Source organism: Myxine glutinosa, chromosome 1 (assembly GCF_964187855.1).
Source record: "Myxine glutinosa chromosome 1, kmMyxGlut1.1, whole genome shotgun sequence".
Taxonomy (NCBI): Eukaryota; Metazoa; Chordata; class Myxini; order Myxiniformes; family Myxinidae; genus Myxine; species Myxine glutinosa.
In genome coordinates, this window is record NC_136261.1 from 112,747,283 (window position 1) to 112,760,988 (window position 13,706).

At 44.1% G+C, this 13,706-nt stretch overlaps 1 protein-coding gene across 1 annotated transcript in view; it reads right to left on the bottom strand.

The window, feature by feature from the left end:
* The window catches only part of LOC137427534 (alpha-N-acetylgalactosaminide alpha-2,6-sialyltransferase 2-like), a 139,193-nt gene that overhangs the window by 94,574 nt on the left and 30,913 nt on the right, over window positions 1–13,706 (bottom strand). The window contains exon 3 of the mRNA XM_068117107.2: window positions 10,299–10,464. Within this exon, the coding sequence (XP_067973208.2) occupies window positions 10,299–10,464 (166 nt within the window). The remainder of the gene's footprint in view (window positions 1–10,298; window positions 10,465–13,706) is intronic.

Below are 13,706 nucleotides of genomic sequence, written 5' to 3' on the forward strand. Positions count from 1 at the left end.
CTCTCATTGGGTAAACGTGGCACGATTAGAAACCGCTCAAAATCGGGTTTAGTCCTTGTTAACGGCCCGAATCGCAGCTCGCTTCACTCGGCGTGTCCAATAACGCCGTGGTTCGGGCGGGAGTTATTTCCCTGCTTCACGGTCGGTGTTAGTAATTAGGTATTCGGACTAAGTCGACCGATAACCCTCCCTAATACCGACCGGAAGGAGCGTATAACTCCCAGGATTTGCGTCGGCCAGATAGAAGGTCAAGGGGATTAAACCCCCCTTGATAAGGGGAGAGCCGACGTCCGAAATCTGCAACAATTGGTGTCGGGGAGTGTGATTTGGACCCGAACCAAATTTTTATATCTTGGACAAAAATTTGGTCCAAATTACGAGCGGCCGAAATTTTTATTAACATCCAAATTAAATCGTGCCATGGATAGCCAAGGCGATTGGATGCCGGTGGGGGTAGATGAGGAGGGGTTAGAATTAACCCAGGACCCCAGGGAAGAACAATTGAGAGAGATGGAGGAGGAAAGGAATGAGGGTGTGGCAGTGGGGGTTGCAGGCGCACAAAATGGTGGCACATGGCCGCAGCAGCCGAGCCCGAGATGCCAGAGTACATGTGAGTCTTTATCATCCAGATGATGGCAAAGTTGGACACCCAAAGTGATAAGTCCACTCGGGAAATAAAAGGGTTAGAAAATAGAATGGGGGAGCAATTGGGAAGCCAAATTTGGGGATTGAGTAAGGAGATGGGAGAAATGAGGGCCAATAGTGAGTAATTGGGAAGCCGAGCAGTAAGAATGTATTCCCGCACCGAGAGGCTCAAGCATAGTGGACGATTGGTAATAGCAGTAGTGATGGATGGTAGTTTTACCATTCACTACTACATTTGGGCAGAGGAGCAATAGATTATGGGGTGGCAGTACAAACTAGCCCGGGAGGGTTGGGATAAATGTAGAGGGACCTAGAGATGATTATAGGTGACCAAGATTTAAGTAGTGACATTGTACGAGTAGTGGGGACGTAGGTAGATTAGTTGGTTGATAATGACGAGGGAGTGCTTAGTATAAGGGAAGACGGGGAGAGCACTACTATTAGGGGAAATAGATAGCCAGATGATGCTGTGTGTGTGAGAAATTGTGTTGAGACAAGTGGAATTGTGTTTGAGGTGTGTGAGCACAAAAGGTGTGCAAGAAAAGAGGTGTGTGGAATAAATGGTGTGGAGTGAGTGGAGTGTGGAATGAGTGGAGTGGAGTGCATGGTGCGAAGGAGTGGATGGGGGAAGGATGGACCCCTTCACGAATACCCGGGGAAGGTAGTTTCAAAGTAGGTATAGGGAGTAGGTAAATTGTGGTTGGATATTGACATCTGTGGTGCGGAAAGTAGCAGAGTACTGCTTGGATGGGTGCATTAGTGTGTGGAATGGCTGGGCGTGTGGCCTGTTAGTGCGTATGGTTGGTTGAGCACTCCGCCACTGGTAGTCTGTCAGCCAGGTGAGGCCGCAGGTAGGCTCTGGGAGCCAGGTAGAGTTTAGGTAGTGTTCAGCGGGGCCCAAGGATCCGAGAAGGAGGACCGGGTAGCCCAATGCCAGAGAGGGCATCGAGGGGGTAAGCGCCAGGGAGGGCCTTCCCCAGGTAGTTTAGGGTGAGGAGCTAGGCAAGCTCGGCTGGCGACGTTCAGTGGCGGCGGTGCGCAGGTAAGTAGGACCTGCTAGGAGAGCCACACGACCCAGCCCCAAAATTGTGCGAGGGCACAGGTAGAAAAATCTGGGGGAGTGAGACCCCAAAATTGGGAGAGCACCACAGTATGTGCAATGGGAATTGGTTTCTAGAACCACATAGTGTAAAGAGGCCAATGGTTTTGCAGGGCAAGACCCCGTGTAGAGTTAAAGTGATAATGTCATTTAGAAGGATAGATAGGGAGAGAATCTCTTCACACCATCTGCATCCACTCACCGAGGTGACAAAACTTCACACCAGATTTTGCAAGCATTTGGAATGTAAGACGCATCAGGACGTCGGTGAGACATTGTTGTGATTCCATCTCTTCCTCCTTAGGAGGGATTCATGACGAATTTGGTTTAGGGGAGATATGGGGGACAAGACGGGTAGAGACGAATTAGTAAATTTGTAAATTGTGTAAATACGGGGAAGGGCAAGGGTAGTGTCGGCTGACATGGGGGGTGACGAACGCTAGGGAAGAGCTTTCTCGGCTCGCTCTCCCGCGCCCCTCATCTTGCATTACCTTGTTTTGATGTGTACCCTTGCGCCCTTGCCCCCGCTAACTTTGCTTTGTCTTCCTTCCCCACTCATGGACCATGGTCTTTTGTGTCCGATGGGAGTGTGCAGGTGCCTTGGATTGTGCGCCCGCACCCTTGCTGCCTCCTGCCTGGACTGATGCACCATATGGACCACACGTTCTGTGGCCTGGCACCACTTATGGACCACACGTTCTGTGGCCCGGCACTTATGGACCACACGTTCTGTGGCCTGGCACCTCTGCTGGGACCGACCATTGTTGCCAGCGGTATCTGGCTTGCGGACGACTGTTTCAAGTGGCATCCATGCCCAGCAGTCGGACCACCTGAGTTGGCCCTGCCGGCCATAAATTAAAAAAAGCTGACACGGTGTGTGCCCTTTTTATTAATAAAAACATCAAGCAAGAAGATCAAGCAAGATACATCGGCCCAGCAGAGAAGAAGTCATCATTCATTAATTATTTTTGAAATGTGGTGACTGTGCATTTTCATTTTTGGTGCTTTTTGTGCATTTATGGTGCTTTATGGTGCATTTTATTGGTGCATATGGGTATGGTGTATCGGTGCAGTGCATGGCAATGGCATTTCCTCTTTTCAAAGCATCTTCTCTTTTTCCCACAAAAGACAGGTCCTGGGTTGCAGTTTGTAAATAATTAGTAGTCTTGTAAATAATGCTCCCCACCGGCTTAAATGTGTAGTTTGAGAATAATTCCATGATTCGGTTAATTGTGAGCGTGAGTCAGTTAGGTAGGATGCAACGCAGCAGGGGGGACATATCTAGTGTTAAAACTGTCGCACTCAGGGTAGTAGGTTAAAAGTAGAGGGTAACCACACCTAAGTGTCACATTAATTTAAAAGATAGTCCTTTTGTTTCGGCTCGGGCGAGCCTGGAAAAAGGGGGGGTGCAGTGTTGCTGTTTTAGAACCCACACTTTCTTGTAAATATCCCATCATTAAAAGGTTAAAGGTTGCACCCCATAGTTAGGCCACAAGCAACACGTAGGCCACCATAGGACTTCAGTTATTTCATTAGTATATGTTTAGATAAGGCCGTGTTTCCAATAGTTGAATCTGCGTTGTGTCAATCAAATAAGAAGTAGGCCCCATTCCGTTCATTTTGCAACCTCCCTCTCCAAGCGACGCCATTACGCGCCCTCCAGTCTGCCTTATGGCTCTCCCAATTTGGTACGCGCCTTTGCCAGCAGCAGCTGCCTTAGCGCTTGCTCACCGCCGCCATAAGCCACGAGGTAAAGCCGGAAAAAGGGGGCGGAGCACCAGGAAGAAGGCGTGGCCACGTCACCCAGCCGTCAAAGGCGTGGCCGGTAAGCCCTCACCAGCCAACCAGGGCTGAAGTTACATCACCGACAGGCGTGGCCTTGGGGCCCGCGGAGTGATCGCTGGGAGAGTAATATAAGCGTGAGCGAAAAGCTCTTTCACAGGACTGAGCAAAGGAATTATTCAGCGGCACTCATGCAAGAGGACTGATGGGCGAGAGCACATTGAGAAGGACCTTACGAGTTATACGGCGTGCTTGAGGAGTCACTTACTGATCGGGAGAGCGCACCTTATCAAAGGAGGACTTTGGCAAGGGGGCATTTGGCACGCGGGTGCACATATATTACGTACGCAGGACACCAGCTCCCCCCCGTTATATAAATTGTCCGGTCGCGTTCAACTACACGTGGAGCTGCCTGCCGGGTTTCACCCGCTGGACCGGAGCCTGCACCATCTACAATCCACGTGTGAGTGTCTGAGACGGGCCCGTTTGTCCTGGGTATTAAGAATAAGACTGTCTAAGGCTGCCCTGTGTTCTTCTTCTTCCTCTTCCTATCCTGTACATTCTTTTGTTTCCTCTTCTCCATGTATAGTGTTAATAAACCAATCTTTGTTCTTCCTATTTTCTGGGTTTCCTCTCCATTCGATCGCATCCGTCTTTTCTCTAATTGGGTAAATGTGGCACGATCAGAAACCGCTCAGAATCGGGTTTAGTCCTTTTTAACGGCCCGAATTGCGGCTCGCTTCGCTCGGCGTGTCCACAAACACCGTGGTTTGGACGGAAGTTATTTCCCTGCTTCATGGTCGGTGTTAGTAATTAGGTATTCGGACTAAGTCGACCGATAACCCTACCTAATACCGACCGGGAGGAGCGTATAACTCCCAGGATTTGCGTCGGCCAGTTAGAAGGACAAGGGGATTAAACCCCCCTTGATAAGGGGAGAGCCGACGTCCGAAATCCGCAACAATATATATATACAGTCACATGAAAAAGTAAGTACACCCCATGTAAAGTTTTGACTTTTTCAACATATTTCAAAATACAGCTATTAGATCTTCATTTCAACAATATTGATAGATAAAGGTGATATAATATAACAAATATCATGAAACATTTACATTTTGTAGTCCATTGTATAATTTAAATAAACATAAATGCAAATTTCGCATGTGGAAAAAGTAAGTACACCCCTACATTTATCACTACTTCAAATACCTAAAATTAGAATCAGGTGCACCAGCTCAGGTACAAATGATTAGAACATCGTTAGAGAGGATCTTGGAGGAACCTGTCTTATTTAAACCTCAAACATTTAGTTTGGTCTTCTCTTTGTTGTTGAAGTGTGCGGCGTCACCATGCCTAGATCAAAAGAGCTCTCTGAGGCCTTCAGAAAGAAGGTTATAGATGCCTACGAGTCTGGGAAGGGATTTAAAAAGATATCCAAACAATTAGAAAGCAATCATTCGACTGTTCCGAAGATCATCTACAAGCGGAGAAGATTCTAAACAACTGCCAACTTGTTCAGGCCAGGCCGCCCCAGCAAGTTCAGCCCGAGAGCAGACTACAAGATCCTGAAAGAAATCTCTAAGAACCCCAGAATGTCATCACGGGACCTACAGGTAGCTCTTGCCACTGTTGATGTCAAAGTGCACGAGTCTACCATTAGAAAGAGGCTGCACAAATTTGATCTACATGGGAGGTGTGCCAGGAGGAAACCTTTGCTGTCCACAAAGAACATCAGGGCAAGACTAAAGTTTGCCAATGAACACCGAGGCAAAGACCAGCACTTCTGGAACAATGTGCTCTGGACAGATGAGTCAAAGGTAGAGCTATTTGGCCACGGTACCAGAAGACATGTTTGGCGAAAAGCATAGACAACATTTGACCACAAGAACCTGATACCAACTGTAAAGTATGGTTGTGGAAATATTATGGTTTGGGGCAGCTTTGCTGCATCAGGGCCTGGGCAGCTCACCATCATATAATCCACTACGAATTCTTCATTGTACCAGAGGGTGCTTGAGGATAATGTGAGGCCATCTGTCGGAAAGTTGAAGCTCAACTGAAGGTGGACCTTGCAACATGACAATGACCCTAACATACCAGTAAATCCACCAAGGAATTGCTGAAAAGAAGGAAATGGAGGGTTCTGGAATGGCCAAGTCAAAGCCCGGATATAAATCCCATCGAGATGTTGTGGGGACTTGAAACGAGCTGTGCATGCAAGAAACCCCTCAAGCATCGCACAGGTGAAAGAATTCTGCATGGAGGAGTGGGCAAAAATTTCTACCAGTCGATGTCAGAGACTGGTAGACAGTTATAAGAAACGCCTAAATGAGGTTGTTTCTGCCAAAGGGGGCAATACCACCTATTAGAGCGAAGGGTGTACTTACTTTTTCCAGATGCGAAATTTGCTTTTATGTTTATTTAAATTACTAGGGCATTGCCCGTACGTGGGTGCCCGTTCCTTGCCAAAAAAAAAAAAAAACGCTACCCGTACGCTCTACCCCGCCCGTACGCCCGTAAACAAAAAATAACAACGCTCTTCGCTTCCGCCCTTCGCTCTGACTGAATTGGGAGAAATAATGCGCATAAGAAATCGAATTACGTACCGTAATGGCGGTCAGCTCGTAACGCGCACACTGTCCGGAAGTTCGCATATCGCATATCTATCTATCTATCTATTAATGCCCAATTATTCAATTATCGCCAACGTATTTTGGCTTTTTGCAATTTAATCGCAAGGAAAAGTAGAAAGAGAAGAGGGAAAAAAAGAAAAGCCTTGCCTTGCTGCAAACAGCTGCTGCAAACAACAACAACATGGAAGGCTGCACTGTCCGGAAGTTGGCATATCGCAGTTACGATTATTTTAGTGTTAATGGCCAATTATTCAATTAGCGCCAACGTATTTTGGCTGTTTGCAATTTAATCGCAAGGAAAAGTAGAAAGAGAAGAGGGAAAAAAAGAAAAGCCTTGCATTAACGCATTAACGCTTGCATTGCATTAACGGTTCGGCACACGTGATAGCTCGCTGCTCTCTGATTGGTTGAAGCGTTTTTTGGACATAGCTCGGTAGGTACTTGTCCGATTAATTTCAAACCTTGAAAAGGCACATCCTCGGGTCCCCAGCAATATACCTGGCAAGTTTCAAGTATATCGGACCCGTGGTTGTCGAGAAACAGCGGTCACAGACACACAGACACACAGACAGACACACAGAGATTGCTGGAATTATAGATAGATACAATGGACTACAAAATGTAAATGTTTCATGATATCTATATTATAATAGCCGTAGATGATTCTGTCTGTCTGTCTGTCTGTTGGGCGTCTGTCCGGGGTGTGGCTTATTCGGTTTGCAGAGTAGCTCCACCCATAGCTCCACCCATTCTGGGAGAGCCTTCGCTTCATATAAACAAATATCCACCATTTTATTAACTCGCATAGCTTTGAGGCCTGTTTTGTAGGCCCGTGGTGTCTTGCTCTCTCTCCCAGTTTTATTTCAAATCAAATTCGATATATCATTTCATTTTTCACAGTCGCTAACATAGTTTTAGACTCGGTTGAAAAAAAACGGGGAGAAAATCCGATGAAAGTTGCCGTTTATAGAACGAAATGAATTCTCAAAGGCCTGTAACTTCAAGGACATTGAGTCTCTCTCACGCCTTTATCTCCAATCTAACTCACCATATGATTTCATTTTTATCGATGGTTTTGGACTCGGTGTCAGCAACGCGGGAAAATGCAGAGATATATTTTAAAAAATACACCATATCACCGCCCACCGCCCAACCGCCAACAACTGCCCAACCGCCAACAACCGCCCAATATGTATCATACACCGCCCAACATGTATCATACACCGCCCAACATGTATCATACACCGCCCAACATGACAGACGGCAACATGTCGACATTATCGCTTTTTCTTTAAACCGAGTGAACCGAGCCGAACCGAATAAACCGAGTGAATTCACCGTTTACTTTTGATGACAGTCGTCACAAAACGACATATATTTCTTCGTTTTTATTTCATTCAACATTATTAGCCGGAAGTAAAATATGGTTCAGGAAATTACCGAGAGATATTTCTTCGTTTCTTTATTTATTAGTTATTTGCGCATACACTTTAAATAGGTTTATTTGAAATCTTTAATTTTCACAATGTAATATATTTGTCATTTGATGATGACGAGACACTTCCTCTTGACCCGTGACAATTCATGCATTGCGTGGAAACTTCCATTTCCAAAATGAATGACACAGTCGATGAAGAACGACTCGGTGTCAGCAACGCGGGAAAATGCAGAGATATATTTTTTAAAATACACCATATCACCGCCCAATACCACCCAACAGCCAACAAGTATCATACACCGCCCAACATGACACAGACAGCAACATGTCGACATTATCGCTTTTTCTTTAAACCGAGTGAACCGAGCCGAACCGAATACACCGAGTGAATTCACCGAGCGAATTTCATTCAATTCCACCGAGTTTCATGAAATTACCGAGAGATATTTCTTCGTTTTTATTTTATTAGTTACCAGCAGAAGTACCCAGCGTTGCCGGGCGGGGGAGGGGGGAAGGGCACGTACACTTTAAACATGTATAAACATATTTAACTTAGGGATATACAGGTATATACAGGGATAAAGCCCTGGTGTTGGGCTAGCGGCTAGGGTGCCAGCTTAGGATACCTAGGATCCTGGGTTCGAATCCCGGTCGATCGCTGAATTAACGCCAGGGGGGTTGACTCAGCCTGTCATTCCTTCCGAGGTCGGCTAATTGAGTACCAGTTCACTGGTAATTCCCTGTTTGTCGTTAAAGGTGGCAAAAAGGGTTGGCGTCAGGAAGGGCATCCGGCCGTAAAACATTGCTTCAAAAAGGGGACCAAAAAAAACAACAACAACCACGGTTCCCGAAAAAGGCCAAACCCTGCTTTGCGGGAAAAATGGCCTCTAAAGGTGGTTTTATACATGTGGGATGTGGGATATAGACATGTGTGCGTGTGTGCGCGTGCATATATATGTGTGTGTATGTGTATGTAGGCTAACCCCCGCTCTAGCAGGGAAAATGGCCTTAAAATGCATGTTGTTGTTGTATGTGTATGTGTGTGTGTGTGTGTGTGTGTGTGTGGGTGGGTGTGTGGAGATGTATATATGTGGATACATATGTGTATACATATTTGCATATGTGTGTGTGCATGTGTGTCGATGTATGTGTGTGTGGGTGTATATATGTGTGTGTGTGTGTGTGTGTGTGTGTGTGTGTGTGTGTGTGTATGTATATGTTAACATGGGCCGGTGTGTGTGTAAAGTGTGAGGAGGTATTGGAGAGGAAAATGCAGAGATATATTTTTTAAAATCGCGCCATGATGATAAATGAAAATACACCGCCTAAAATAACAGTCGACATATCTATCTATAATTCCAGTAATCTCTGTGTGTCTGTGTGTCTGTGTGTTTGTCTGTGACCACTGTTTCGCGACAACTACCGGTCCGATATACTTGCAACTTGCCAGGTATATTGCTGGGGACCCGAGGATGTGCCTTTTCAAGGTTTCATATTAATCGGACAAGTAGTTACCGAGCTATGGCGATTTCTTTACCAAACTCCGCAAGCCGTTCGCTTTGGACCAAACCATTGCATGTAAATAGAGGGGGGGGATTGTCACCGTACTCGCAAGCCGTTCGCTTTGGACCAAACCATTTCATGTAAATAGAGGGGGGGATTGTCACCGTACTCGCAAGCCGTTCGCTTTGGACCAAACCATTTCATGTAAATAGAGGGGGGGGATTGTCACCGTACTCGCAAGCCGTTCGCTTTGGACCAAACCATTTCATGTAAATAGAGGGGGGGGGATATAATTTTAGATATATATATAGTACGGGCATGCCCTAGTATTTAAAATTCGTCACACACATCCATGCCCGTGGGAATCCCACGGGTGGGAATCCCACGGGCATGGATGTGTGTGACATTTCGACATATTGAGTTAGATGCTGCGCCTGCACATTCAGTTATATAAAACGGTTACTGGCAATTGATCACATCCACAAACGATGTAATCCACACAATTTATGTACTTTACATAACGTTAATAGGAATACATGCCCGTGTAGATGGGAATGACATATAATTCACCGAAAACGTTGAAGCAACCGCATAATATTACGGTGATGTTTAACTCTGAGTGAGAATAGTTCTAAATTTTAAAAACTTTCTTCTGATATTTGTGATTTATTTCAAACAAACTGTATTTCCCATCTACACGGGCATGTATTCCTATTAACGTTATGTAAAGTACATAAATTGTGTGGATTACATCATTTGTGGATGTGATCAATTGCCAGTAACCATTTTATATAACTGAATGTGCAGGTGCAGCATCTAACTCAATATGTCGAAATGTCACACACATCCATGCCCGTGGGATTCCCATGGGTGACCCCGCTAGTTTGTTATATTATATCACGTTTATCTATCAATATTGTTGAAATGAAGATCAAATAGCTGTTTGTTGAAATATGTTGAAAAAGTCAAAACTTTGCATGGGGTGTACTTACTTTTTCACGTGACTGTATGTGTGTGGGTGTGTATATTAGAACTCTTGAATGCAGATTATAATCAGACCTACACTTTGGACCATTGGCAGGTTAACTGCTGGGGAAGTTCCGAGCTGGGTGCCTGTATAAGCACGTGAGAACTGCCTAAACGATAATAGTGGCCATAAAAACAATGCTGACACAAATGAATGAAAAAATAATACCTGAAAAGATCAAATTCTTCCAGCCCATGGAGGGGGATCGATACTTCTGTCTTTTGTAGTTGGCAAGTGTGGCATCAGATGCAGACATCAAGACTGGTATGTTGACGAGGAATTTTCCACCAGGAAAAGACAGCTTTTGGAGACGATTCTGCAGTCGGTATGGACACTGACCACAACATTAAATAAAACTGCTGTTATTCCTTTGTACAAACAAATATAATCAACATTATAAAGATATTTATCATTTCTAAATGATAAAACATTTACATTTATATTTCGTATAAGGACACCTTTAATTATTAATAAACCCTTCCACCGACTTTCTTTTATAAGTTTTTTTCCCGAAACTCAATAGTTTATCCGAAGTTCGGGTTTGATTTCTAAATAATACATTATTTTAGTTATATAATATATTGTGTTGAAGTTTTCCCTAAAATGACAGTCGTGAATAATATATCTATCTATAATTCCAGTAATCTCTGTCTGTACGTTTGTCTGTGACCGCTGTTTCTCGACAACCACGGGTCCGATATACTTTTAACTTGCCAGGTATATTGCTGGGGACCCGAGGATGTGCCTTTTCAAGGTTTCATATTAATCGGACAATTACTTACCGAGCTATGTCCAAAAAACGATTCAACCAATCAGAGAGCAGCGAACGATCGCGTGTGCCGAACGTGGCGGGCACACTCTGCCTCGGATGGCACATTTGAGAGCGTATTCATTTATTTCACGTTTGCAAACTATGTTGGCGTTAAACTATGTTTTACAACTAATAAAAACGAATTTGCGATTCATTCGCTTTCCTGCGCGTTTGTGCACGCGATGGCGATTTCTTTACCAAACTCCGGAAGCCGTTCGCTTTGGACCAAACCATTGCATGTAAATAGAGGGGGGGGATTGTCACCACTCGCAAGCCGTTCGCTTTGGACCAAACCATTTCATGTAAATAGAGGGGGGGGGATATAATTTTAGATATAGATATAGTACGGGCATGCCCTAGTAGTATTAATACATGGATATCATCCTAATTTGATCAATCTCTTCCGTTGTTAGGAAAGGTGTATTATCACCCTCATACTTTATATTCATTTCTCTAATCAATGTTGTAAATTAGTTCATTTTTGGTGTAATTTTGAAATAATTATGTTCCTTTTTATATTTTTATGGTGAGTAATTTAAATGTCATCACAAAATATACATTGTTTATGAGCTTTTGATTCAATGTTTAATGAATCCTCCATAACATGCTGGGAAAGTTGTAAGATTATCATATGGAGGGAGCATTAAGAATTCAAGAGGCTCTAAATCAGGGACAACATTTGTATTTCACATCAACATTTTGAGTAATTAGATATAAAACTTTGTTTAAACTAAAAATGAGCCAATAAAATAAACCCTTCTAAGATGTATCATTTTGTTTTTTGTAGCAAAGATGAACTATTAAATAGCTGGTGTATGCTTGTGTGAATTTTAAGCATAGATAAACTCATAGAGATCTCCCCCTCTTGTCTCCCGCTCCCCTTATTATATGTTCTGTGTTAGCTCTTGCACGAGCCTCAACTTAGTACATACAAAATATGACTTTAATCAAGTTAAACCCACTTCCTTCAACAGGATTTTCATCATCACCTAATTAATATATCTGGAGCTCATCCAAAACATGACCTTCTTTTTCATAAAACTCTTCTAGTGATGTTATCAATTCAGGGTACTTTGTTTTCATATAAACTTCCTCCACTTTGGTTTCTTCATCTTGTGCTTTGGTAATTTCAAATTTACAACCAATATAATATTGTTACGTTTATAGGAGGTAGGCAATATCTTAGTCCAGGTAGAATTGCATAGGTAGTGTGCTCTGATTGTCGTGAAGAAGAAGAAACCCCATGTAATAAGTAGGAAATTTGTGTGGACCGTATGTCGTGGAAGAGGATGTCTTCGTCCCCATGAGAGGGGTGGGGTTTGTTAATTAGCTAGGGATTATGGGTAAATTAATCCCCTGTATGTAATGGCCTCTGTTATTTATTCCTCTGTTCCTTATGACACCAGCGGCATGCAGACATGGTAAGAAATCACCCATTAACCACACTAAATAAAAACTAACCGGAAAAGGGACATTGAGCACTACCGTGGATAATATCGACCTGGTGAGCACAGAGGCACAAAAGGTCCGTGAAGCCACGCCCCGAAGAGCAGTGATTGGTCCGGGATTTGATTGGCGCAAGGACTGGTAAGATGGGGCTCGCTGATAGGAGCGGACATGGAGACATCATGGGATGACGTCAGAGCCGCGAGGACAAAACAATTAGAACGGCGGACATTTTCTCTCTCAGGTTCTGGATCTGGTGGTGAACGGTCATGTCCCGACATCGCTCTTCTTCTATAATTCTGGAGTCCTGGCTTTTGACAACGAACGGTCGAGACTCTGGACTTCCTCGCATCGTCTGGCTGTGGTGTTGGTGGGGAACAAGATCATGAGGATAAGCGCGGCTGGAAGAGTGAACTGTGCACAGAGGCCTGGTTTTCGGCGCCCATGAGCCGAGCAGCAAAGCGTGCGGTTCCCGCCAAGGCCTCAGACAATCTTTGATGATTCCAAATGGGGTTCAAGAACAACTTAGAGCTAAGTGCCACAAATAAACATTTATTTTCTAGTTATTTTTTCCATCATTTGTATTTGAGTCTGTGTTGGGTCGCTCCAATTAGGAATTTAGTTTTATCGTGCATTTTTTTGTTACCGGCATTTCCTCTAATAAAGCCGGTATTTTTGTACAGTTTAATCCCGTGTTGTTTGAGTTAATTTATCCAGGTGTGAAGACGTCGAGTGGGCTCGGGCAGGTAAGTGCTCACAGTTTCTCCCCCACTCGCTGCCGGCGCGTATAACCAAGGTCCGCCATTGAATTGAATGCCTCGGATTTAAAGCTCGTTTGGTCATCTGTGTCGCCCTGCGGTGTTCACCAGAGGGCAGGCATGCGACAATATTTTAAGCTACCTATTTTATTTAGATCATTCAAAACTAAAGTTTGGATTTGTGATCAAACTTTAAGGCATGCTTTGGTTATCGATTTTGTTTCTGGAGTTTTAAACCAAAAAGTTATCTTATTTTTATATGACATGTAAATGCTTCAACAGTGTTTTCAATCAAGTATCCTTCATTACCCTGCACTCGCGAAGCAAAATGCGGGGTTAAGCATTCAGTTACGTACGTACGTACGTGTGTGTGCCGTGTCTGCATTAAAAAAATTCATTTTCTCGGCAATCGTTGGTCCGATTGCCATGAAATATTCACCATAGGCGGGCCTCCTCCTGTAGAATATTTTAATTAATATTATGAGGTCATAGGTCACATGGTACAGGTGCCATCTTGGAAAAACGTTACACCTCTATCTCCCAAACCACTCAATGGAAAAA